At 35.1% G+C, this 26,891-nt stretch overlaps 1 protein-coding gene across 1 annotated transcript; it reads right to left on the bottom strand.

The window, feature by feature from the left end:
• Positions 1-6,746: 6,746 nt before the first annotated feature.
• On the bottom strand, positions 6,747-26,615 carry LOC150091822 (heparan-sulfate 6-O-sulfotransferase 2-like). Its single transcript, XM_090369878.1, has 2 exons — positions 26,089-26,615; positions 6,747-7,437 (listed from the first exon to the last, which is right to left on the bottom strand). The coding sequence occupies exons 1-2, from the start codon at positions 26,613-26,615 to the stop codon at positions 6,747-6,749; spliced, it is 1,218 nt and encodes a 405-aa protein (XP_090226004.1).
• Positions 26,616-26,891: the final 276 nt, after the last annotated feature.

The raw sequence follows: 26,891 nt of genomic DNA, 5'->3' as shown, positions 1-26,891 counted from the left end.
CCTGAAGGGATTAAATAAACATTCAAAAAAAAAAAAAAACATTCTGTCAGCTGAGAATTTGGCACAAATCACATGCATTTTTTCTGGTTATTAAATGCTTCCAGAACAACTACAAGAAAGAGTAATACTCAATAGTAAATATATTTTTAAAATATACAAATTCAAGATGGATATGTGCATAGGTTTCACCATCGGTTTAGTGTTGACCAACTGTGATCAAGAGACATCAGATGGAAAAGGATCACCACTTAAAACAATTTTTGGATTTGTTCAGTTTACATAATTAATTGAATTCATCAATGTGAAAGAAAAATATTTCACTCATAAATGACAAAATTCTATGCATACACATATATACACACATACATATATCAGAAAAGTGCAATGAACAGTGATCAGAAGTTATGCTGATACAGTAAGAAACATATGCCCATAGGGCACAGAGAGAATAATTTGTCAGATACAAATATTTTAGGAATATATACATAGATCAAAGATATAGCCTCACTATTACCATATCCAAATCCGCATTAATTAGCAATGCAGAAAACTTTGGCATTAAACAGATGAAAAAAATTTACATAATGCACTGAGTAAATGCACAATTCATCTGACATTAATAGATAAAAGTGCTGGTGAAAAAGTTTGAATAAATAGTGGCTACCATTTCATTTTGCAGTTTTTAAATATAGTAAATGTATTTAACGAGTGTAAAACAAAAAATATTTAAATTATTTGCACAGAGCATTATAACATGATTTTGGGCAAACAAAGGCCATATTAAAACTGTTTTCTTGATTATACACAAATTGAGCTACAGTTTATAGAATGTATTAAGATTCGGCACTCTGTCAGTATTTATTCGATAAATCTGGATACCCAGATTTATCGAATGCACTTTCTCCGGATAAATATAAATCAGAACAGTCACCATATACATAAATATAAAACCAAGCATCGGGTCTATGAAAAAAAAAAAAAAAAAAAAAAAAAGCAATTCTAAGCTCATTATTAGGGGGGGGGGGAAGACAACTGGATACGAACGCTCATTCTGTGAAGTAATATGAATTTCCACTGAATATCCTGAGAAAGCAACAGCACCACTGGCATGTATAATAAAAGAACTCATCGCACGAATACTATTGAACGTTGTATAGGATTTAAATAAACTATATTTACATAAAAAGTTGGTCTTTGCATTGTTATTCACTGTGGAATACATTAATGTCGAACTTACTTTGCAAAAGAAAATAGTTTCCCAAGATTCACTTACAATTTACTTTAACAATATTGTGATAAGAAAAATGTGGGGGGGGGACTTAATTAATCATGCATTGTGAGCTCCAATTAATTGAGGCTGACACTGCATGACCTTCAAGAACAAAAAATGTAAAAGAAAAATAGCTTAGAATAAATTGTTTGGAATGATTTAAAATCTGTAATGAGCAGAAATGACCATAGATGCAATATGAACTGGGTAATAATGATTATGGTATATTGTCTATGATTAAGATTTAAATTTCTTTTTATGAAATCAGAGTTAGAGAATCAAGGACTAGAAAGACAGTAGCTGAGAAAAAAAAAAAATCAAAAAGAAGATTCAGAAACAGCATTGTTATTTTCTTAATCCTTTCATGAGTGGGTTGGCCAAACGTGTGGGTGGGCTCATAGTAGTAAATTTCATGAAATTTTCAAAAATTGTAAAAATTAAATCTTTGTACATAAATGATTTTCTTCTTTATTCACAAAATTTTACAAGGATATGATTCCCATTACAAGCATCCTTAAACATAATTTGTTCTTGTTTTGACTTGATGGCCCCAACATCAGAGTGAAATTACTGCCAAAAAAACAGAAGTTTAAAAAAAAAAAAAATTTGATGCACTAATATTCTTATCTTCTATATATAATTGCAGTTTTTGAAAAGATGGAGATTGGGTAATTGCAAACAAGAGGAAATCATATTTTATAGAAAAAGAAGTCTGCAGTGCACTATAAATTAAATTTCACTGAAACATATTATACATTTTATATTAGAATACAGCTGTAGGATTGTTTAGCAGCATACTATGCTTTTAAACATTTTCTTTCTGTACATTTCTGTTGGAATTGTATGTTAGACATCAATGGCCTGACATAGCCGAGTGGTCATGAGAAAGAGTGCAGTAGCCCACACTCTTTGAGTGGACTGGGATTCAAGTCTGTGACTGCTAAAATACAATTAACATTTGTATTGATGATTTATTGTAAACTCTACTGATCTGGTGGTGGTCATGCCGGAGTATAAACAAGAATATTTTTTTGAAAAATATATACATTATTAAATGCCACATCTGAAACGATTGCTTCAAGAAAGATACTGTTGCAGACTTTACCCTCTTTGAAGAAGTATTGAGTCAAAGTTCTGTTCATAATGATGGTCCTGCTGTCTAGACTTAGTCATTAAAAGCATTTCCAAAGCTTCACCAGAAAGAGAAGATCTGAACTCATTTTTGTTTTTCTCACCTAGCTGAATATTCTCTCACACTCAGTACTGCTATGAGAAATTGTTAAAATGCCAAATGTGATTTTAGATAATCTGTTATATTTCAAGCTTGCACTTATCAGTTCACCAACCAAGACCACTGTATATCAATTCTTTCCTCTTTCATAAGAGATCTGGTAGGTTCTCACATAGAAACTTGAGAACTGATGCTGCAAAACATCTACTGCCTCATCTATTGCTTTATCTTAATGATAAGTACTGGAAAATTGTCTGCAAAAACATTCAAATTTGAAAAATTATGCACTGCCATTGGCAAAATTTGTGCTACCTCAGCATTTATCAGATAATCATTCTTCAATGGGAAATTGTGCACCATGTAGTTACATGCGACCATAAAGTACTTCCTCACTGAACAGAATTTTCTCATTTTCTTTTAGTTACCACAAATCAAAGTTAGCCAGGTTTAGTCTACTATGGTAATTAACTTCCAAAAAGAAAGTGGAAGATTTAAAAACTTAGTATAACAAATTTACAAACTTAGTATAACATAACATTTGTCAATATACCTAGGAGATGACCGCAGTACATGAATGTGAAGTATGTTGGATTGAAGTTCAGATTTTCAAAAAGCTTGGGGTTGAGTCTCATCTACACTGGGGGAGTAGAGATATATTTCTATGGGCTTTCTTATCACTGTGGCTGGGTTGATCTCTGACAAGGGTTGCTGAATACATAAAGATCCATTTTTTTTTCATCTGGAAAACTAGAAGAAAATGATTCTTAAAGTAAAGTGGTTTTTCATCCAGCTGGATAAAAATCCATCTAAAAAAGTGTGTAATATGCATGAAGCAGCAGCGAACATACATTCTTTCACCTCAAAAGACAATTGTGATGGATGAAACAGCTTGGGTTGCTGAGAAATAGGAAAAAAGATTTTTGCAATTAAAGTGAATTTTTCATTAATGGAAATCAAAATAGAGCTAATATAAGATGTGAAAATCAGATAAGGAACAATATATACATCATTAAATGCCACACCTGAATATGTTTGGCCATGATCTTACCCTCAAATCTGCACCTACAAAAACATGACTCTCTAGAGACTGTTCTTCACTTGTGTACTTAAAATAATTATGATATCCAGTTGTTATTTGGTTTTTAGGAGCATTAGCAACTAAGGCTATATTGCTCCGGGGATATATGTGGTCATTCCCTGACCTTTCTCCATCCTCCGTATTTGGTGGTCACAGACTCGAACTCCTGTCTAATCAAGAAGCTGTGCTACGCTCTGCCCACGGAGGCACCATGATATCCAGAGTTGGAGATGACTGTTCCCTGGGGGGGGGTACAATTCTGTTTTAAGTTTAATGTAATTTTTCTTAGCATAATTTCATTTTAAGTTTAAATAATTGTCAGAGATTTTAGACAATAAACAAACTGGAATATAAGATTGTGATATTTTAGGGGATTCCCCTGAAAGGTCATGAAATGTCATTTAAGTACAGAGCCAACAAAAAGGAAGAGGGTAAGATAATTCAAAATTACAGAGCTTAATGTATTTCCAACCCACAAATAGTGGTTTTTCAAAATTCTGGGGAGGGAGGGAGGAAGGCGATTTATCTGTCTGTTCTGCCTTACGAGAAATGAGGGAACAAAATAACTTTCTTAATGATTCAAAGCCAAATTAATGTAATTTTTCACGAGTTCCTCTCTGCATTCCCAGTTAACACCATGTTTTCAACTAAAAGGAAATCTAATCTTGGAGAAACCATTCTTAGCACAAATAGGACAAACTGCAATAATAATAATAATACTTTCTGCAATAAAAAAATTCAGTATTGCCAAATTCTGAGTTGGGCAGTAGTGAATCCAGACAATTTGTATAAACTATGAAGAACTTGTTCTAATTCAAGTACATTACAATTAAGATTGGCCTATATCTTTCTCCCATAATGAATATTAAACTTCTAAATATATTCAAACAAGGTTCTGCTTTGTGATTATGATAGTATGAAACAGACTTCAGGGGAAGGAATTCCATTAAATAATAATTTAATCTTCTAATGAAATTATATAAATCTTAAATGCAAAACTTTCTAATCCGTGCATGGTACTAAGTACTGTGGGTTTTAATATATTTTGTGCTTAGGGTTTTCATTAAAAACAAATGCACACACAACATGTTCGTACAAAGGATTAACAATAAAGACTTCAATGTTCTCAAATGATAAGATCTATCACACATTTTGATTCATAAAAAAAATTTTTGATAATCATGTCTTGTCTATTATACATGATATGAGGAAAAATAATTTCTATGAAAGAATAAAAAAATAATCAAAAAGGAAACTGAATATATAGCTCACATTTGACTACTAATATAGCCTTTGTAGTTTATAAGTGAAGTAATAACTATTCTAGTATAAAGAAAATATAACAATGAAGCTTGGGCGCAATGACAACAGTGAAACTCGTTATGCAACTGGACCAATCAAGTCTGCAATCACATAAACTGACTGTTTAAATGGGCAACACAAGATGCCAAATAAGTACTACGTAAGTGCTGCTATTCATTATATGAAAAGAGAAACAACATATTCTCCATCTCTTACAAAAATAAAATATGGAAAGAACAGAACACAAACTGTACAGAATAAACAAGTACATTCATCTGCCAGGCAAACACCGCATACGCTGAGTAATTTATGTACAAGCATTTATTATGCTTTCAAATACACATAATATACATATCTTTATACACACATGCATGTATAATTGTTATCGTTTGCCATTTTATTATTTTGCATGTAATAAAAAAAAACAAAAAACACACATTTGGGACATAAAGCTATAAATATATGATGAAGTACTCTATATTTATTCTTGACAACTCAGAGACAATATATAACTGTCCTAATTTTAAAAGCAGGGGGACAATATTCCTCGTGGATGTTGACAGGTGCATTACACACCTTTTTCAGTTGAGCATGGCAGATTACTGCCCTTTCACACCATATCATACTGTCATGGGATGGAAAAAAAAGCTTCGATTTTTTAATTTTAACAGAGGCATTATTAAAAGCAATTTATTTGTACATCCAATTTTTTCTTTTTTTGTTCTAAAGTGCTGTTTATAACTAAATGTTAGATGCAGCTATTGGACTGTAATATATGTATAATAAATTTAGAAAAATAATACATTTACTTAAAAGTAACTTACTGCTGGTCTTCTAAATCCTCTAGCTCACATACCAAATTCAAATCAACCTGCACGTGCTGCTTAATTTTATACACCAATCAGTTTTTTTTCTGAGAGGGAATAAGATACAGTTTAAAATGTAAAACTTGAAAATTTTTTTCTTAATCCTGACATTATATTGGATAATAGGAACAAAAAACATCATTAGAAACAACAGTCTTGTTATAAAACAAAAAAATTTCCTAAATACCTTTCGTCCAAAATCTTGGGGTGGAAGAGCAGACAGGGGAGAGGGAATTCATGGGAAATTAACATAAAAATGGTGTTTTTTGAAAAACATGGCATCGTAAATAACTTTTTTACAGCTACTCTTCCAATTAAAAAATAATGATGCAGATTGGGAGTGAATACCATACTGCAGGAATACTAAAATTCACACTGATATAATTCTAAGAGATATTTAGATAGTTAAGTAGTCTATTTTGGACATATTAAATACACCAGCCAATGGGTTAAGGAGGCCAACAATGAAATAAATTTCAATAGCTTTACCATACTAAGCTTATATCAAATAACCAGAAAGTTTTTGCTGATATGACTACAAATGTATAGTTTTAATCAAAAATCACTGCAAGATGTATGGACTGGTTGGGTGGGGGGGGGGCTTTTAGTGAAATTAATATACCTTACAAATGTGCCTCTATCATGGTTTACGGTCCTACAGCATATCAATTTGACATAAGAAAAATAAGTTTATTCTTAACTTTTATTAGCTTTTGTTTTTATTTTAAAATGTTTATAATTCTTTTTAACTGTCTATAAAGTATACTTTTGTAATTCATAAATGCGAATTCATTAATATTTTTCTTTTTTTAAGATATCACTTTTACAGGCTGTTTTATCGAAAGTGGGGTGTGCTAAATCACAATTTAAAAAACCACAGGAGCAGATGTTTGAGCATGGAAAAGTGTATTTTTCATGGGCAATTAAAATCTTGCACATCATTTTCGGTGGACATTATACTAATATATACAGTATATATTCAATAAAATATAACAACCTTTACTTTAGAGGAGTATCTATGGAATCTTCCCTCTCTGCCCAATTCTCGGTCGTAAGCTTACTCTTACTTGCAATTTCAAAATTATCTTCAAACTCTGGATCCAGATGCTTTAATTTCTCAAAACGATAGAAAAGCAGCTCTTTTGCGTAATGGTATAACTCCATATCTAGCTGATTAAGTTCCTTAATTTTCTCAATTTCCTTGGTACCGAGTTCCTCAAATAATTCTTTACGTGCTGATCTTCCTGGTGATGAACCACGTTGTGACTGTCCTTGTTTTTCCATAAAATTCATATCAAAGGTTGCTTCAAACATGTACTGCGACACCTTAGAGAATTCTGCAAGACCAAAAAAAGCCATCTTATGAAGATTATTTTTAGCACTAGTTAACATAACAAGGTTTCTTTCCTCTTTTGCCATTGCAGAAGAATTATAGCATCCCACCAAAGCAAGATCTGACAACATTCTAGTCTGTCTGTTAATGGCAAGATTATGAGGACAAGACATAAATTCTTCAAGTGTTAAATCTTCCAGATCATTATCATCAAAACAAGAAGGTAATTCTTCTGGTGTTGCCTCTGTGCCACTGCACCAGTGTCGAGAGGAGCGCCAACTCTGGCCTTGCCTCACATGCCAAAATTCACTAAGAAATCGCTTCACTGGATCTCTCAGTAAGGTGATAAAAAAATATCTACACAAATAGAAAAAAACATTAAATGTAAAATTAAATAAAAAATAATAACAAAATATATGTATCAATATAATGAATAAAGTCCATACACATCCAAACAGTTTACTAATACGAAACTTTATAAAAATTTTAAAATAACTAGTAAATTTCCTTTCGATTTTTAAATGTAAGAGAGAGAGATTTGAAGGGGGAGGGTTAGAAAACCTTCCTGTGTAGGTATTACATTAAAAGTAACATGGTTATGAACCATGTTACTGAACGATTCAGACAATTAAGATCTGCATAGAAAAAAAGTAGTTCAAAGAGTGTCTTAAACTGAGACACTGATCTCTCAAGGTGTGATGCATCTATCCTACATATATAAAATGGGCCACCAAAGGCACTTCCAAAATATCAGCATTTATTTGTAACAGCCATTAAGCACGATAAAATTTGTTTTAACTGATAATGCCATGTCTTCAAAGAGTGGCCAATGACTGCATTGCAGTGCTTAATAAACTGGCAGGTCGGCAGAAACTTCTCAAATTTTTATTAGAAAAAATGAGAAAACCTTTTCCTTAAAGACACTGTAAGTTACTGTTATGTACAGGATGGTTTTAGAGAGAAAAAACAGTTTATGAGAGAAAAAAAGAGAAGAAAAAAAAAGGTCAAAATGACATATACACACTTGTCAATGGATTAACAATCCACAGAAACTCAAATCACAAGATTTAAATTATTTTTAAAACAAACTTTTGTCATTTGACTACATCACATAACAAAAGTTTATGCTTTGAAAAATAAGCTATTTATAGCTCCACTAGCAGTGGCTATAAATATCAAGCAATTAAAAGTGGCTATAAATATCAGTATCAAGCAATTAAAATCTTAGGCAAATTTTAATTGCTTGATACTGGAAGTATTTTTCTAGTTCAACCAGTGATAGACAGAACCAAGGCATTTCCCACATAAAGTTAATCACATTCTTAATTAGCTATTAATAATTGAAATCTGCTGTACACCAATGGAAACAGTGAAAGGAGTGAAGGTGGAGTTGGGTTTCTGGTCCATAAAGATTTTAAAAACAACATTTTGGAATTCAAAAGTACATCACCAAGGGTGTCAAGACTAATACTCAAGATTTCTAAGAGGTACAAGCTAAAGATTATAATGATTTATGCACCAACATCGAGCCATGATGATGATGAAGAGGTTGAAGAAATGTACACTGAAATTGAGAGTCTTCTAGATGAGCAGAAAACCCACTACACTATTATTATGGGGGACTTCAACGCTAAGGTTGGAAAAAGGCAAAACAGCGCAGAAAGAGGAACTATAGGAAATTTTGGAATTGGTGAAAGAAATAAAAGAGGTGAAAGACTTGTGGAATTTGCAGAATCTCAAGGAATGTCAGTAATGAACACTTTTTTCAAGAAAAGGGTGAACAGAAAGTGGACATGGAAGAGTCCAAATGGATTAACAACTAATGAAATCGACTTCATCCTCACTAACAGAAGATATATTGTGAATGATGTTACTGTACTGAACAAGGTAAACGTTGGAAGTGATCACAGAATGGTAAGATGTACACTTGATATAGATGTAGGAAAGGAAAAAACTGACTCGAGTAAATAATACAAAGGTCTTTGAAATAACAGAGGAGGAGAAAAAGCAGTATGTACTGGAACTTAAGAACAAGTTTGAGCTTTTGCAGACTGCTCAGGACCAAGATATCGACGAGGAATATTACAACTTTCTGAAAGTGATAAAGCCCAAGAAACCTATAGGGAAACAGAAATCCAAAGAAGAAAAAATTAGTCAAGAAACACTTGTCATGATGAACCAAAGACGACAAATGAAGAGCAAGAAAAACACTGACAGGGAGAAAATTGAGTATACTGAGTTATGCAAAGCCATTAGAAAGAGACTCAGAGAGGACATAAGAAGATTTAACACAAGAAAAGTAGAACAAGCATTAAGGGAAAACAAAGGATTTAAATCAGCAGCCATGAGCAGTAATACAGGAAGACAAATGATACTGAAACTGAAGAATAGCGATGGTGTACTTATAAACAGCAGAGAAGGCATAATTCAAATAGCAGAAGACTACTATAGAGAATTATACAAGGAGCGAGGGAATGATACCAGCAGTGGGGAAGATGGATTGCAAAGTAGCAACACATACGACATACCCGATATTCTTCCCGATGAGGTAGAACATGCATTGAAGAAAATGAAGAATCGGAAAGCCCCGGGGGAAGATGAAGTTACTGTAGAGTTGTTAAAATTGGGAGGAAGAGACATAACACAAAAACTGGCAAGGCTCTTCACAAAGTGCATTAGAAAAGGTGTGATGCCTAAGCAGTGGAATAATGCAATCATAGTTTTGCTGCATAAGAAAGGAGATAAATCAGAAATTGGAAATTATAGACCAATTAGCTTGTTATCCCATATCTACAAGTTGTTCACAAGGGTCATTACTAACAGATTAGAAAGAATACTTGATGAGAATCAACCGAAAGAGCAAGCTGGCTTTAGGACAGGATTCTCAACTATGGATCACCTTCACGTAATATCACAGCTAATGGAGAAAGCAAATGAATATAAAACACCATTATGCCTGGCATTTGTGGATTATGAAAAGGCATTTGACTCCATACAGCATAAGGCAATGTTTCGGGCACTGGAAAGACAAGGCATAGATACTCCATATATTATGATTTTGAAGAAAATATATGAGAGTGCTACATCCTTTATTAGACTAGACAAAGACAGTAGCAAATTTAAAATCGAGAAAGGAGTTCGACAAGGAGACACAATATCCCCGAAGCTGTTTACTGCTGCCCTTGAGGAAGCTTTCAGAAGATTAGACTGGTCGCAGAAAGGAGTCAATGTGAACGGAGAGTACAAAGGGTACTAGGAAAGTTTTGCAATATGACGCAACAATGAATCACAGGAAGCTGCTTGTTGCTGCATGTTGAGACATGTTCATACGTGCATAATAGCCGCCGCGCCAAGTCGATGGGCTCAGTTATTCATTAGTAGTGAGAGTGTAAAGTGCTTGCGATGGCATCGTGGTCACGAAATGAGATAAGGACAGTTTTGCGGTATAATTTCGTGCGTGGTTTAACCATAGACCAGTGCTTAGAAGAAATGACTCTTGCACTAGATGATGATTGTCCACATCGTACAACGATATTCAGGTGGTATAGAGAATTCCAAAGGGGAAATTTCACTCTGGGGGATTCTGAGAGGCCGGGAAGACCACGAACGTCAGTTACGGAGGAAAATGTTGCTGCTGTGAGGAAAATGCTTGACGAAAACAGACGAGTGACCGACCAACAGATAGAGGATACTTTGGGCCTAAATGCACCAGCAATTCGTTCGATTCTGCAAGATCATTTGCACGTGAAGAAACTTTGTTCTCTCTGGGTGCCGCATCAACTGACCGAAGAGCAGATGACACGACGTGTGACTTGGTGACGGGAGATGTTAAAAAGTTTGATAAGGGACAATCTCGGTATGTGAACAACATCGTGACAGGTGACGAGACTTGGCTGTACTATTACGATCTGCCGACCAAGGCTCAAAACAAAGTTTGGGTCTTTGATGATGACGACACACCCGTAATTGTCAGAAAATCCCGATCTGTAAAGAAGAAAATGATAGCTGTATTTTTCAAATCGAGTGGAATTGTGGAACGTGTCGTTTTGGACACGCAGAAGACAGTCACAGCTAAGTGGTATACTGAACAATGCCTGCCTAAGGTCATTGGATCTATGAAGAACCTGCGGCCAAAGTCAAGAATGGATACCCGGTACCTCCATCACGAAAATGCTCCAGCTCACCGTGCCAAAGCCTGCACCGAATATTTGACCACGACAGGACTGAAACTTCTCGAGCACCCTCCTACAGTCCAGACCTTGCTCCCTGCGACTTTACACTGTTCCCGCATGTGAAAATGAAGCTAAAAGGGAGGCGGTTTTCCAGTGATGAGGACCTTCTACGGGCTTGGGACAACGAGTGTGCTTTACTCCCTAGTGAAACTTGGCAGAACTGGTTTAAAGATTGGTTTCGGAGATGGAGAGGTGTATTGAATGTAGAGGAAATTACTTTGAAAAAATTAAATAAACAAAGCTGTATTGCAAACTTTCCTAGTACCCTTTGTACCTAAACCATTTACGATTTGCAGATGACATTGTGGTCATAAGCCATGATCCAAAGAATTAGAGGAAAATCTTAATCAGTTATGCACAGTTAGTAAGGATTTTGGACTAAAGATGAATATGGCTAAAACAAAAGTAATGATGAACAAGTATGGCATGGAAAGGGAAATAATGATTGAAGGAGCAGTAATTGAAAACGTGGAGTCATATACTTATCTGGGACAAGTTATTAGCTGTAATAATGATAAATGGCTGGAAGTCAAGAGAAGAATAAATTTTGGATGGATAGCATTCAGGAAATATAGTCACATACTGAAGAGCAATATCCCAGTTTGTCTGAAACGTAAAATAATGAATCAATGTATACTCCCCACCATGACTTATGGAAGTGAAACTTGGGCACTACCAAAAGAATGGAAGAGAAGCTAAGAACTACACAGCAAAGAATGGAACGAATTATATTGGGAATCAGACTGTTAGATAAGAAGAGAAACACATGGATTAGGCAGCAAACTCAAGTAAAGGACATTCTTATCAAAACTAAAGAACTAAAATGGTCTTGGGCAGGACACATAGCTCGAAGACATGATGACAGATGGACTAAGAAAATAACAGAATGGTACCCAAGAGGAGCTAGAAGAAAACCTGGAAGACAAAGGCGGAGATGGATAGATGAAATTCATGAGTTTTTGAGTAGTAAATGGATGGCCAGTGCTCAAAACAGAAGGAACTGGAAAGTTGCTGGAGAGGCCTTCATCCTGCAGTGGATTGAAAATGGCTGATGATGATGAATTGAAATCTGATGTATTGTTTTGCACTGTACACCAAATCAAATTCATGTTTGGGACAAGTTACATATATAAAGAAAGTATGAGGATGGAGCAGAATAACAGTGCAAACTAAACCAGGAGTTCCTCCTATCTAGAATTAAAAGTAATTGTACTAATTTATAAAAATAGTCCCATTTTATTTCTGTGTTTAGCCAACTATCTTCTCTGACTAAAATTTCTGCTTTGTTATTACATACCTGGCAGCTACGGCTGTAAATGTAAAAGATAGTAGTAGACTATATGCTTCTACACTGCATTTTGGGTTTTTTTTTTTTTTTTTATATTATAGGCCAGATCAAATTATAATTTGAAAACAAAATAAATGAACACTAAAAACATATGCAATGTGGAAGAACATACAGTGTCCACATACATTTTTTTACTGTCTGGGGACACCACTGTTCCTCCAGTGACAGAGCTTGGGCTTATGCTCACTTTTGATTTTTTAATGAATAATGGATTCACCTTCTTGGGGATGTTATTTGATAATGTAGCTGTTTCTAAAGTGAGTATAAATGCAAGCTCATTGCTGGAGGGCCAACAGTGTCACAAGATGATAAAGGAAGAAAAACATAATATAGATGAACATTCTTTTCTCAAAGTAGAAATTGTAATTTTCAGGAATTACATGGATGGATTTCTAAAAAACAGAAATAGAAGAGATAAATTGAGAATACTTGTAATAAAAATCGTGTTTTGCAGATGTTTTCTCTTTGGCTTTTTCAAGTACATTATTTGTAATCCTGTTAAAAACACACCAAAAGACAATTGACAAAAAAAAAAAAAAAAAAAAAAAAAAAGGCAGCCTTTTCAAGAATTTCAGTAAAGATGACCTCTGCAACTACAGGGAGAAGAAGAAAAGACAGATTAAGGAGTTCGGAAAGATTGGAATTACAGATGTGCTAAAATGCACATATGGTTCATATGTGTATTTTAAAACTCTTTTTAATAAAATAATATTTAATTTATTTGTAATCTGCTGTTTTTTTTGTTTTTTTTTTTCAATGGAAACCTCAAACATGAAAAGTGTTTGAGATTTTCATAAAAAAAACATATACTACTTAGTGCCATGCATGGGTTGAAGGTTGACATTAAACTTGAATTTCTGCAGATTATAATTTTAGGGAAATATATGTGAAGGGAGGTTGTTCCAGAAAACTAAATTTGGAGATAAAGGAGGAAGAAAAAAAGGTTCTGTAAGTTCAAAGTTGGAGCAAAAATGGATGTAGACTGGTTTGGAAGAGAGAAGGGGAATTATAGCAGCTACTTCTGAACAGTGACCATGGAAATAACTATACAAAAGGATGCAGAAAGAAAGAGAACACCTATGAGACAGAGAATGGAGAGATTTTGTAAAAGATGGTTCATTAATTAACCTAACTCCCTCTTTTGAATGCAGTTAAGAAGCCTGAGAGAGGTTATGGGGTAATTCCCCAGATATGGAAGATTTGAGATTTGCACAGAGTGAGCAGCTGTTTAGAAGAAAAGTAAAGCTGAGAGGAAAAAAAGAGAAAACCCAGTTTTTTAGATGCACAGGAAGCAAATATTTGTGATGTGCTTATGCCAAGAGGGATTATAAGCCAGGGTAACCCCTAACAAAGAAATGTGATCTTGTCTAGCAATCTGAGTGTCGTTGCAGATAAGTATAGGAGCAGAAAAATCTTTTTTGTGAGATACAAGACAGAACTAATGTTTAGAAGGATAAATTCAACTAAGTTCTTTTTTTGCCCAACTAGAAAATTACCTGGAGAGCTGCATTTAAGGAATTGGTAGTGGATATTTAAGAAGTTGAAGCTGTTTATGCAGGACAAGGTTTCTCAAACTGAAAGGTGGAATGCAATGTGCCAGCATCAGCAAAACAAACCATAGGATTTCTAGTCGTTAATATACAAGAGGAAAAGAATGGAAAACCTGGAAAACAAGATACAGGGTCCTTCAGAGACTGCTGGGAGTCATTGCGGTAAAAGTAAACACATGGGTTGTGTTAGGGTAGCTAAGAATAGGAACAGGTGCATGTATACTTGCGTATACACCAATGCTAGGAGTTTGGTAAATAAATTTGATGAATTTGAGGTATTGCTCAAAACATTAAAGGCAGATATTGTTGGGATATCTGAAATGTGGTGTCACACAGATATAAGGAATACAGAACTGGAATTTGGGGAGTACAATGTGTACAGAAAGGATAGACAGAATAGGAAGGGAGGAGGGGTTATGCAATTAGTTAAGAAACACATAAAATCCAAGGAAGTGAAGCCAGTCGTCATCACTGGACAGTGCAGTGTCAAGTCAGTTTGGTGTGACATAAGCATTGGGAGATCAAAATTGAGAGGAGTGTGCTGTAGGCCTAATGACTCTGATGAGTATAATAAGAAACTGTACAGGGAAATAGAGTGGGCCAGTAAATCAGAGAGTCTTATAATGGGGGATTTTAATTTCCCAGATATTGACTGGAATTTGTGGGTTGGTCACTCACACACTAGCAAGGCTTTTGTGGATTTATTGGATGATTGTTTTCTACATCAGCATGTTCGGGAGGCAACTAGAGGGAGTAATACTCTTGATTTGATTATCAGTAGTGATTCTTCATGCATTAAGAATCTGCAGATAAAGGAACCACTAGGTGGCAGTGATCACAGTGTGCTGAAGTGGGATTTACTCAAGGAAGTAACTACCATCAGGGGTAAAGGGAAGGGTTTTTATTTTGTAAAGGTGACTACGATGGTCTGAGACAGTATTTAAATTCTATACAGTGGGACCAACTGATGATGTTACCAACAGCAAATTCAAAATCGGAAGCATTCAAAGAACTTATCTTGGAAGCTACTAGGCTTTATATACCAACTAAGAAATATTGTTCAAGGTTTAGGCCTAAATGGATGTCAGATGAACTAATGAGACATATGGCAGAGAAGAAAAATGCATGGGATACATATAAATTAATGGGTGACATGGAAGCCTATGATACATATAAGCTGGTCTGTAAACAAGTCAAAGGAGATTAGGCAGGCAAAGGCAGATTATGAGAAATCCTTGGCAAAGGATGCAAAGAAAAACAGAAATGAGTTCTTTACCTATGTAAACTCTAGAAGGAAAGGGATGAATCAGATTGGTCCACCGGATATTGATGGTTCAACAGTTGAGGATCCTGCTCAGGTGGCTAACAAACTAAACGAGTATTTTGCATCTACATTCACACATGAGGAGTTATTCAGAAAGGGGAATGCCAGAGGTGAAGTAAACTCTGGCAGTGAGCTAGATGATTTTGTAATAACTGAGAGGAAAGTGGAGGAGAAATTGTTGAGGATAAACATAAAAAAGGCACCTGGGGTGGATAGGATTTATCCAGTTATATTAAAGGAGGCAGCAAAGTAAGCAAGAAAACCCTTAGCCATAATTATGAGAGCTTCTTTGGACTCAGGGGAGGTACCCGTAGAATGGAGATGTGCAAATGTGACCCCAATTCACAAAGGAGGATCAAAGGCTGACACAAGTAATTATAGACCTGTGAGTTTAACTTCTGTTCCAGGAAAATTAATGGAGGTACTGGTTAAAGAAGAACTGCAGGATCATCTAGTCAAGGCTTCGGTTATAGCTCGGACACAGCATGGTTTTGTTAAGGGAAAGTCTTGCCTGACCAATTTGATCGGATACTATGATGCAGTCACAAAAGAACTGGATGCAGGGAATAACTTTGATATTATATATTTGGATCTTAGAAAGGCTTTTGACACTGTTGCACATGGAAGACTGCTGCACAAATTGGAGCAGTGTGGAGGCAAATTGCTGTTATGGATAAAGGGGAGAAGACAGAGTGGTAATCAATGGACACTGCTCATGACAGCCTAAATAAATTTAAAGCCCAGCTGGATAGGTATTTCGAATGAACGGAGGGGTGAAATGGGAGTGTGTTTTTTTTTTTTTTTTTTTGGCTGATGCTGCATAAGCTTGCTTTCTTGCATCATATGCCTCTACTAATGCTAATGCTAATTTGTTCATAGATGGGTAACACAAGCCAGTATGTTACCAGTGATTTGACACTGACGGAATCCATATTGGCAATCATTGATCAGATGGAAGGTTCCAAGATAGTTTAGGAGTTGGCGGATAATGGATTTCTCCTTTACTTGAGAAAGTGTAAAAGTAAGTGCAATGGGACAATAATTTCATGGGAAGGATTTGTCACCATTGTTAATAACCAGCTCGATATGAGAAAATTTCTAATCAGAAAAAAACACCAGTGGAAGTGGAATAAGAAAGTGCAAAAAGGTGACGGAGAACAAGAGTAAGCTCAGGTTTTGAGAACAAGTGGGAAAAAAGCATCAGCACCCAGAGCTTTATTTTCACCAAGATTGTTCAAAATTCTTCTGACTTCCTTTTCATTGAAGATCACGGGAGACAATGAGTGGAGTGTACTGGGAACGGTAGGAGGTGGTTTACAAAATTTGTCAATACAAGAGTTAGGAGAAAAGTAGGATGATAGTAAGTTGGCTTTATCTTTAGCCGAGATGACAATAGAACCACCAGGTTTTAATACAAGTAGGAGTACAGATGAGCAAAAGTTGAGGCCAATAGCTTTGGCAAGAGGCCATAATGCTCGACTACCATTTGGACAAGACGCAAGTTTTCTACTCTACACCTATTCAAAATCCACATTTGGACTGATTAATAACTGCTTTACAATTATTGTGAGTTTTGGTGTAGGCAGAAAATGAACTTGGAGATTTGGAAGCAAGCCAACTGTAATATGCAAAATCTGGACATTGCTAAGGCTGTTCCAAGTGTTGAACAGCCTTAGCACATTTGTTGGAAAACCAAGGTTTAGATAAAGGACAAGATTTTAAGGTGGAGTATTTAATAAATGATTTCATACCTACAAGAATAATTTCACTCACACGATCTAGGCAAACACTGACAGTAATCTACCCAAGGAAAAGAAGAGGAATCTCAGAGATAATCCCATTTTGCATTCTTATAATGCCAAACAACATGATTTTTTTTTTTTTTTTTTTTTATGAAAACCCCAAACACGAAAGGTATCAAAACCTATAGTACTTAGTACCGTGCATGGGTTGAAGGAGAAGTATGGGAGGAGGGGGATGCCGGAAACTTTGCTCTAGAGACTAAACATGGGTTTCACCACTTCAAGCCTCCAATAAGCAAAGTGGTGGTATTTCATCGGTTGATGAAAGTCATCTACCACCTACTAATGCTGAGAATGGCCACAAGAAAAAGGCACCACTGAAGAACAGACCATTACTAAGTTATAATCTAAGGTGCCTAGAGGATCATTCACCTTGACTGAGTATGTGGAAAGGTTCATGAGAAAAAGATCAAGAGTTGGCTGAGTGTTTAGGACTGTCTGGTATTCTGATAAGTAAATGAATAAGCTGTGCAAGATCATTAGTAATTGCAAAAGCCTCTGAAATCACCAAGGAAAATTAACTCACTCTTAGGAAAGTTGGATTGGAGAAAGTAGTTTCAAAGAAACTGCTCAAACCTCTGGTCAAAGGTTCCAAGTGATTAGTGGAAATGAGTGATCGATACAGGCAACAGATGAATTTTGCAGAATGGGGAAGAGAGATTTTAGGCCAGAGAGGATTGAAAAAAGGAGATCCCAAATTAAAGTCTCAGACTGACAGGGAATATATGAGCAGACATATGCACAGGTACCATCTTTCAAACAAAAAGAATTGTACAGCAAATAATCAGGGCAACTGAGATGAGCAGTAATTTAATAAACTCAAAATTGGGTTTCTGTCAAAAAAACTAAGTGTGACTTAGTAGACTGTAAGTAGAAATGGACATCAGTGGGTTTGGATCTGAGATCATGCATAAAAGAAGAACTGTTTGGGAGGTTTAATCTTTTCACCGATAACTTTGTTCTATTAGTTTGGCTATTCGTGATGTATCACTGGTAAAGGGGGGGGGGAACTGCACAAAGTGGTGAAATTTTTGGATATGGTGTATACATAGCAAGAATATACCCAACTCCTAGACATAGCGTGGCCTCAACGATGCCCACACAGACACACTACTCAGACTCCCTCCAGTGACTACTGGCAGAGCAGAGGCAGTGAGATTATACATTAGCTGATCTGGATGCCTCCTAGAAAATTACCAACAGGTTCAGTCCGGTGGACAATCTAGCTGCCAGCCTACAAACACCATTTTAGAGCTATACTCTTGAAACAAGGAAGACTGGATCTCACCATAACCTCAAAAGACCTCATACTGTATAATAAAAGAAATGAGGAACTGCAAGAACTTTGCTCTGGAAACTAAACATGGGTTTCACCGCTTTAAGCCTCTAATATGCAAAGTGATGGTATTGCACCCACTATTCAGAATCATCTACCACCTAGCACTGCCTGGTAGCATGGTGGGGTTGCATTCTTCTTCTTTGTGATGTGGATGCCACACCTCAACCGCTGCTTACGTTTAACGTTGGTTCACATCTGGGTGGCCACATCCAGTATACCAGATGCAGTATTTCAGGACTTGCATATGGATTTATACCCAGGGTTACTAACAGTCCCAAATGTGTGACTATGAAGGTGCAAGCAGAGGATTTGGCTGTCGCAGAATGACTGGACTTTACTGAAATTCTGTCCACCTGATATTGTCATCTGAATATCAGTTCTATCAGTATTTTAGACTCCCAGGTAGGCTCAGCTGCTCATTTTTGCAGATATCTGTAAAAATTACCTTTAATTTAATACTATGTACATTCATAGAGGGCAAGTCTTTCTCTTCAGCCACAAGTTTCAAAATGTTTGCCATCAAGAGACTAGACATTTTTATGCCTGCAACCAAATTTCAAATCTCTTATCCTTAAGAATAAAAAGGGGAAAAAAAAAAAAAACCCTAGAGGAAGATAATGCTGTATCCCATAGATTGTGTGTCAACTGCTGGAGCCCCTCCTACTATACCCAAGTCCTGATTTTGCCAACATTAATAAGTAAACCAATTAGGCAATTTAGTTGAATACCAGTTGAAAATTTTAGCCTGGCTGTTTTTATTTGGCAGCATTTTAAAACTAATCAAACATTACAAGAAACCCATTACAGAATTATTTTGTCATTAATAGCCATATTTAACACAACACAGCCCTGACCCAAGAACTTTCTTGTGAAGAAGAGATATAGCAATATCTAAATGAAAGTTTAGACGATAAGTGAGAAAGTCAATTACCTATAAAATTGGAAACTTACAATTTCAACCTCAAAGTAGCAAGGTCTCTGGGTGCAAAGTTAAAAGTATAATTTATTCTACCACCTCTTTCTTTATTTATGTAAACTTGTAACCAAATATGAACAAGGCCCTGGCTTAAAGTCCAATATATATTACAGCAGTAATCCCATCAGCATTTCAACCATAACAGCTGAACTGCAATTTTAAATTATACTGAATGAAATGATATCAATTTCATCAAGTGCAGTTTGTGATGACCAAAACACATGCAGTTGGAACACAAATGTAATTAAACAACACACGACTGAACAGTGCCAGATCATTAGCATTTCAACTGTCATATCACATCCTTGATCTCAAACATCCGTGCTGCTGAAGGAAATCTAACTGCATGGTTGAACTGCTAATGGAATTACATGCCATAAGCTCTGAACCACTGCAATTCAACCAGTGCACTTTAAATGGGATTGTGGCCTAATAAACAGCAGTTTAACTTAATGCAGTGAAAGGTGCATTCATTTCTAAGTGACAAAATGAATATTTAATATTTTCTATTGATTTCTTATCTGTTTAACATTGTTATCTAACTAACAACAGATAGATAACATGAGTTTATATGAAAAAGTTCTACTTATCCTAGTTTATTAATTCGCCTCTGTTTTATTTGTGACTCTACCTCATTAATCTCACAATTAATACATTACTTTTTTTTAATTTGTTGAGTTTTTCTTCCTTTTCTACTTCATATTTTTTTTTACTGAATTGAAAAGCAGTGATCTATTAATAATGATTTGCTAAACTCAATTAAAAAATACCAAACAAAAATAAATGAGAGAAACCAATAATAACGATATTTTTTTTAGAAGTTAAGGCCACTCATCCTTCAGACTAAAACACACATGCTTGCATAGCATCTGGCAGATGCAACATGAATATGAATCTGTATTTTTGTCAGCTGTTTATATTTAGCCAGCAAATCCAAAGCTCTATGACATGATTAGACACCTGTTACTGGTGTCTTGTAAATGCCACACGGGAATGGGAATTGCCTATAAGAAAGACACTACTTTAGCATCTGTTAAACACTAAACAAAAAAAATTCATGTCTTAATTCATAGTACAGTAAACTGTCAATTTAAGGGAACCCCGACATAATGGATTTCGGATTTAACGGACCAGACAAATATTACAGCAATGTATATATTAATCTCAACCATATTATTTTTTTAGGTTATACAAAACTTCAGTGTTATTATTAATTAAAAATTAATAATAATTACCTATTTCCATTATTGTTTTGATAATTACCTACTTTTATTTTTATAATCAAAATCAGGAAATTGTTTTTTATTCTTTCTGAAAACGTGTTCAAATAGCTGTTTTGCCAGATTACAGAAGGCAATGACTTGCGAGCTGAATGTGGCTGAGAAACTAAACTGCAGATCTACCGACTCGCTTTGTTTTGGTCTCAGTCTGCCTCAAGCTATCATGCGGTCAGGTTGTACACAGAGTGTTTCTGTGATTTCTGAATTCTGACTATTTATTAAATAATTTTGCAATCCTTACAATTTAAAATGGCATCAAGTGATAGAGGAGTTAAAAGAAAATGTGTGAACTTAAATGTGGCACAGAAATTAGAGCTAATCTCAGTAGCATGTGTTTGTGAAATTTATGGCGTAAAAAAACAAACTCTTTCTGATATCCATAAATCGAAGGCCAAATTGCAACATTTTTCTTTGAAATACAGCTTGTTGATAGTTCTAAATATGGTTCTACAGAGGGGAGTAGAAAACACGTGAAAATTGCGCAAGATAAAAACTACATTAAGAACAATAAAAAATGCCCCCAGGTTACATTCGATTTAACGGACTTTTAGCGGACACCCCTTTTCCCCTATTAGTCCGTTAAATCAAGGGTTTACTGTATATCGAAATGAAACCAGAAAATAGAGTATAACCAGTTAGAGGATAGAAAATTTTTTAAAAAAGTGGCATCTGTCAGATGCCATACTAGCAGCAGAAGGTTAATGATGCAAATGGGAAGGAACTTTTACTACACTTGAGGAATACTAAAATTTTCTTTTTCTTTTTTTTTTTTGAAAATTCACAGCTTTTCTGTGCTGGCTGTTACTGTATCCAATGCACCTGCTCGAAGGTTAGAATCCCCATTTGGTATTCTAAGCTTTACTATTTTTTTAATCCTGATGACAGGGTACATGACTAAATGACTGTTCTAGAAATTCTCATTATTGTAAGCAAATTTTTTTTCATTAATAAATGAGAGTTGACTATAATTTAATGTAATGCTCAGTGGTTGCTGAAATACGATTGCTACCTAAATAATAATAATGATAATAATAAAAAAAGGGCAATATGTGCTGTTTTTTTGTTTTTAGGAGCATTAGCAACTAAGGCCATATTGCTCCGGGATATACGGTGGTCATTCCCTGACCTTTCCGCATCCTCTGTATTTGGTGGTGACGGGCTCGAGCCCCGGTCTAATCAAGAAGCGTGTGCTACGCACTGCTGCTCCTTCCCATCTGGCTACAGGCAATATGTGCATCATTTGAGAACTGGTAATGAGCTTTCAAACAATGATTTGTCAGAATGTAAAGGTAAAAGATTATTGGTGTTAGAGGAGAAGTCAGTTAGCTGCCTGGTCTCTCCAGTCCCTCCCAAACAGCAAATCTAGTAAGCTGTTGTTGTAAAGATATGCATTAACATTACATTAACTGGCAACTAAGAGCAAACTAGCCAGCCATGACAAGTGAAGTGGTCAAAAATGGAAAGCAGGTGGATGGCTTGTGCAGATACTGCTTCATTTGGTCAACAGACAACCCTTATGACCACAATGACTCTGCTCTGCAGGCACTGAAGGCCAATGGTGTGGTGTGGTTTTACTGCATCATTCATCACTGGGCCATTTCTTTTAAGGAACATTTTGCCACTGATTTGGAAAGCTACACATTCATGGATTGGTGATATATTGACTTATGTTCCACTGTCATACTTAGCCCACCCTCTGCAGCAGCTTAGATGGCATGGTACATCATAATCTGCCTGGGTTAAATTCTGGTGGGGGGAATTTCTAAAGTCCTCTTCAAGGCTGTTAGCCAATTTCAGATGGAGGGAGTAAGATTTTCCCCCAAGTTATTCCAGCCTATACAACATGAAAACTGGCTGTGAACACACCCTTCTGCAGATAAATATGTAGATAAGCAACAAGCTCTGGTGCCATTAAATATAATAACAATTTGTCATTCTTAGCCTTCAGAAAAGGGATGCAGCTGACACACAACATCCATGCATATTGGTGAACCTAATATTACACCTAAAACAATTACTTATGTCAACTTTTGACACAGAAACTGTCCATCAGAATTCCTCCCATAGATCCCCAGACTTGACACCAGCCAATTTTTAGTTATGGGGCTACTTCAAGATTCATCATATACAGATGGAATCCAACATCTTCCAATACATACATACATCTATGACATTATTAAAAGAAGCCACATACCTAGAAGATGAAACAATTCCAATTTTATATGTTACTTTCTGCTGCGATGGGGTAATACCACACCTACACTTGCCACTGCAATATGGTGCTGTTATAGTCAGCATTTACTGCTATGAATTTGTTATGAACCATATGGCTAATTGATCTCATTTTATGCATCAGCATCCCCCTTCCCATGATATCTGGAACTAAAATTTTGATTCCAGAGCATTATATTATGTAAAGTACATATTCCTCTGTGATCAATAGATTTTTTGCCAAACTTTTTGGAACACACTGTATACGAAATACAAAAGAACACATCAATATTAAATGTACAATGAAGATAATAAAAAATAATTTTATATTTCTGAAATGACAAAAATATTTTAAAAAAATGAAGCTAACAATAACAGCGTGTAGCTACTCTGTACACAAGGCTGTGGCAATATGCAACACAATGATTTTGGCATGCAATGCAAAACCTTGGTGCTCCTATTATATCTGGACCTAAAAGCTGCACATAAGGCAAATGTTTCACTGCTTTATATACCACCACAGTCCTCAAAATTGAGGCATAAGTTTCAATTTTGACTACAACTGCTCAGTTATTTATGATTTACCTTCCATCACTCGTGCCCTAAATTTAACAAAGATGCTCACACAGCATCTTGAGATACCCCTCATTTTTTATTATAAAAAAAAGTTTAATTACGAATTGCTACTCAATTAAAAAATATCAAATGCAAATACACAAGAGAAAGAAACCAATAATAATAAAGATTTTATCACATTTTTTTAGAATTTTCAAGTTGCCCATCACCTGAATTGAAACACATACTCGAGTGGCATCTGGCAGGTGCATTGTCAACATCCGTATTTTTGTCAGCTGTTCACATTTAGCTGGTGAAACCTACTGTAGAAACCTACCTTTCGATACAGTTTTTGCCAGTGAAATTTTTATAGAAAAATAGATCTCACAGATGCCACGTGGTAATGGGAATTGTCTAGAAGAAAGATACTTTTACTCACCTGATATCAGTTAAATGTCAAACAACAAAATTAATATCTTATAATTCATAATATATTTCAAAATGAAAGGAGAAAATACTGTACAAACAGAAAATATTGGCAGGCAGAGGTACACAGGAATATTTGATTTCATTTAAAAATTAAAATAAAATAAAAAAAAATTTTTAAAAAGTGGCATCTGTCAGATGCCATACGTGCAAGAGGGATAATAAACAGGTTAGTCATTAGTTCGATGGCTGATAATGTTTGTGCACTAACTCCTAATTTTGGTATTCTTTTGGCAAAGTGACCAGATCCTTAGTATTCCGATGCGGAATACTAGGTTTTACAACCCCTCCCCCAAAAAACAATATACACATATATTTTTTTAAATTTTTTATTTAAAAAAATATTCACATACAAAATATAAATTAAATACATATACTTCTTTGAATTAAACTTATAAAATATCACACTTCTTTAAAAAAAAACAAATATAGCCTATATTTTTTTTTCACAGAAATACTTGTATTATATATGTATATTTCTGTGAAATAATAATAATACATACTTCTTTTAACAATAAAAATAACATAAATTAAATATACTTTTCCGCAGAGTGAATTTTTCATTATTTGCTATTTCTTCACAAGAATTAGCAAAATTGCACTTAACCTGTAGTATTGCTTTCAGTGTTTCTACAATTGTGTTTTTTCTGACGTCCACAACTTATTTACTACCGAAAAAACTCTCCGTTGCTCAACTGGTTCCCAGGAAACATAATGCAAATTCAATTACTCTTTTCAAATGCCTGCATGATATGTCCCTTGTGTCAAAATGCTTAAATATTTCAACCCAACTCACATCTGTTGGCATGCTTTTGTCATTCCATTCTTTTATTTTTGAATAATCAGCATATTTTTTTTTAAATATGATATCTCATCAAAAAGCCCACTTTCTTATGGAAGCTACATGTCCAATCTGGGACATTTTACAATGCAGGGGCAAACAACTTAAATCCGGGACTGTCCTGCATAATCTGGGATGTCTGGTCACTATCTTTTAGAAAGCGAGACTGAACCTGATTTCTGTGGCTAACCCTGACCTATGATCACTCTAGTCAACTCACTGTTATGAAAACCTACATCTAAAGTAAATTTTTTGATTGTGTGTGTATAAGCAAATTTTATACAAAAGGGAATACTCCTTCCCCCACATCTCACGGTACAACAACTAAAGTTGTATATGCATTTAAAGTATCATGGTTTCCACAAGGACATAGGGGGGGGGGGGGAATATCCCTCCCATTACACACACATTAAAATTGGACAAGTGAAAAAATTATTAGATTAAAAAAATCATTTTTCTAATTCTTAATTCACTAACAGTGAGATGTGTGGGAAAGAGTATTTGCCCCTATATTACCTATACAAACTGGAGACTATGATTCCCTCAGGTTGTCATAGCATTGAAATGAGCTAACCTATCCTTTTCTGATTTTTACAGTGAGATGTGGGAGAAGGGATATTCACCCTGTATGCCACTGTATAAAAACTGAAAACTAACTTATATAACAGTATAATATGGATGAGATTATAGTTTGGTTTCTTTATCATTTATATTCGTATTATAAATTACATCCTTATATATATATATATAAACTTTTTCATAAATTTCTTCTGTTTTAAACAGTTAAGTACTTTCTTTATCATTTGTAAACTGATATAGATTTTCGTAACAGCAAGTCACTCAAAGCAATCACAGGTTCCATGACAATAATGCAAAAGATTATCCTAATTTTGGTTAGAAATAAGTCTTTATGGTACCAGTATACACTAATTTGCCAATCCACATTTATATGGAAAATTATTAGAAATATGCATTATTCACAGTTCACTTTATTTGTAATAACCAAAATGATTGTAAGCTATAATAACAATGAATGAAGCACAAGACTACTACAATAAAAATACCTTCTTTTTACGGGTCTCCCTTCCTCCTCATCCATAACTCTATCAACACAACTTGTCAATTCGGTCCAATCTGGGTGGACTCCACACTTCCAACCCATTGTATATCTACTAAATAACCAGGTACTACCATACCTGTTTGGCCTATAACATCGGCACAGTCTTCGATTGCGTTTACATGTACAGGGTCTTTCGAGGGCTAAATCTTCAATCATATGCCTTGTAAAAACACTACCACCAGTGTTTTGGATGTGGAGAAATACAATGACATCGTACCCCTTAATATTGAAGTCGAACTGTCCGGACAGTAACTTATTATAATTAAAATTATCACTCGAGATATCTCTATTTTCTAAATTAAAGTCCTCCTTACTAAATTTTTCATAATTGTGAAAACTTTTATCACTTTTCGCTTTCAAACTGTTCAACCTAGCCAATGAAGTTCGTAACTTAGATGGGGACCAGCGTAACCCACCAACAGCACACACATCTCCAGTACAGAAATACCAAATGAGGGATGCTGCAAACATACTAAGTAATGTCAAGCTCAGTACGACGTACCTGAGAATTCTCCCCGTGCAAAAGTGCATCGGCGAGAATGGTTTCGTAACGGTATGCTCATCTTTGTTAAAATTATTAAGCGCTTCCATAATGTGTACAATAAAACCACAAATCTACGCACCCACACAAACCGTATGTACACTCTTGGGAATCTTCCATTTCATGTGTCCCCCTACATCCTTCTCTTAAACTGAAAGAATCCCTACATGTTTTTTTTTTTTTTTTTCTACTTTTGTGAGAAATAG

The sequence above is a fragment of the Mastigoproctus giganteus genome, chromosome 1 (genome assembly GCF_048544385.1).
Source record: "Mastigoproctus giganteus isolate SK-2022 chromosome 1, ASM4854438v1, whole genome shotgun sequence".
Lineage (NCBI taxonomy): Eukaryota > Metazoa > Arthropoda > Arachnida > Uropygi > Thelyphonidae > Mastigoproctus > Mastigoproctus giganteus.
The sequence above is the reverse complement of the archived record's forward strand: the minus strand, read 5'-3'. Positions and strand labels throughout refer to the sequence as shown.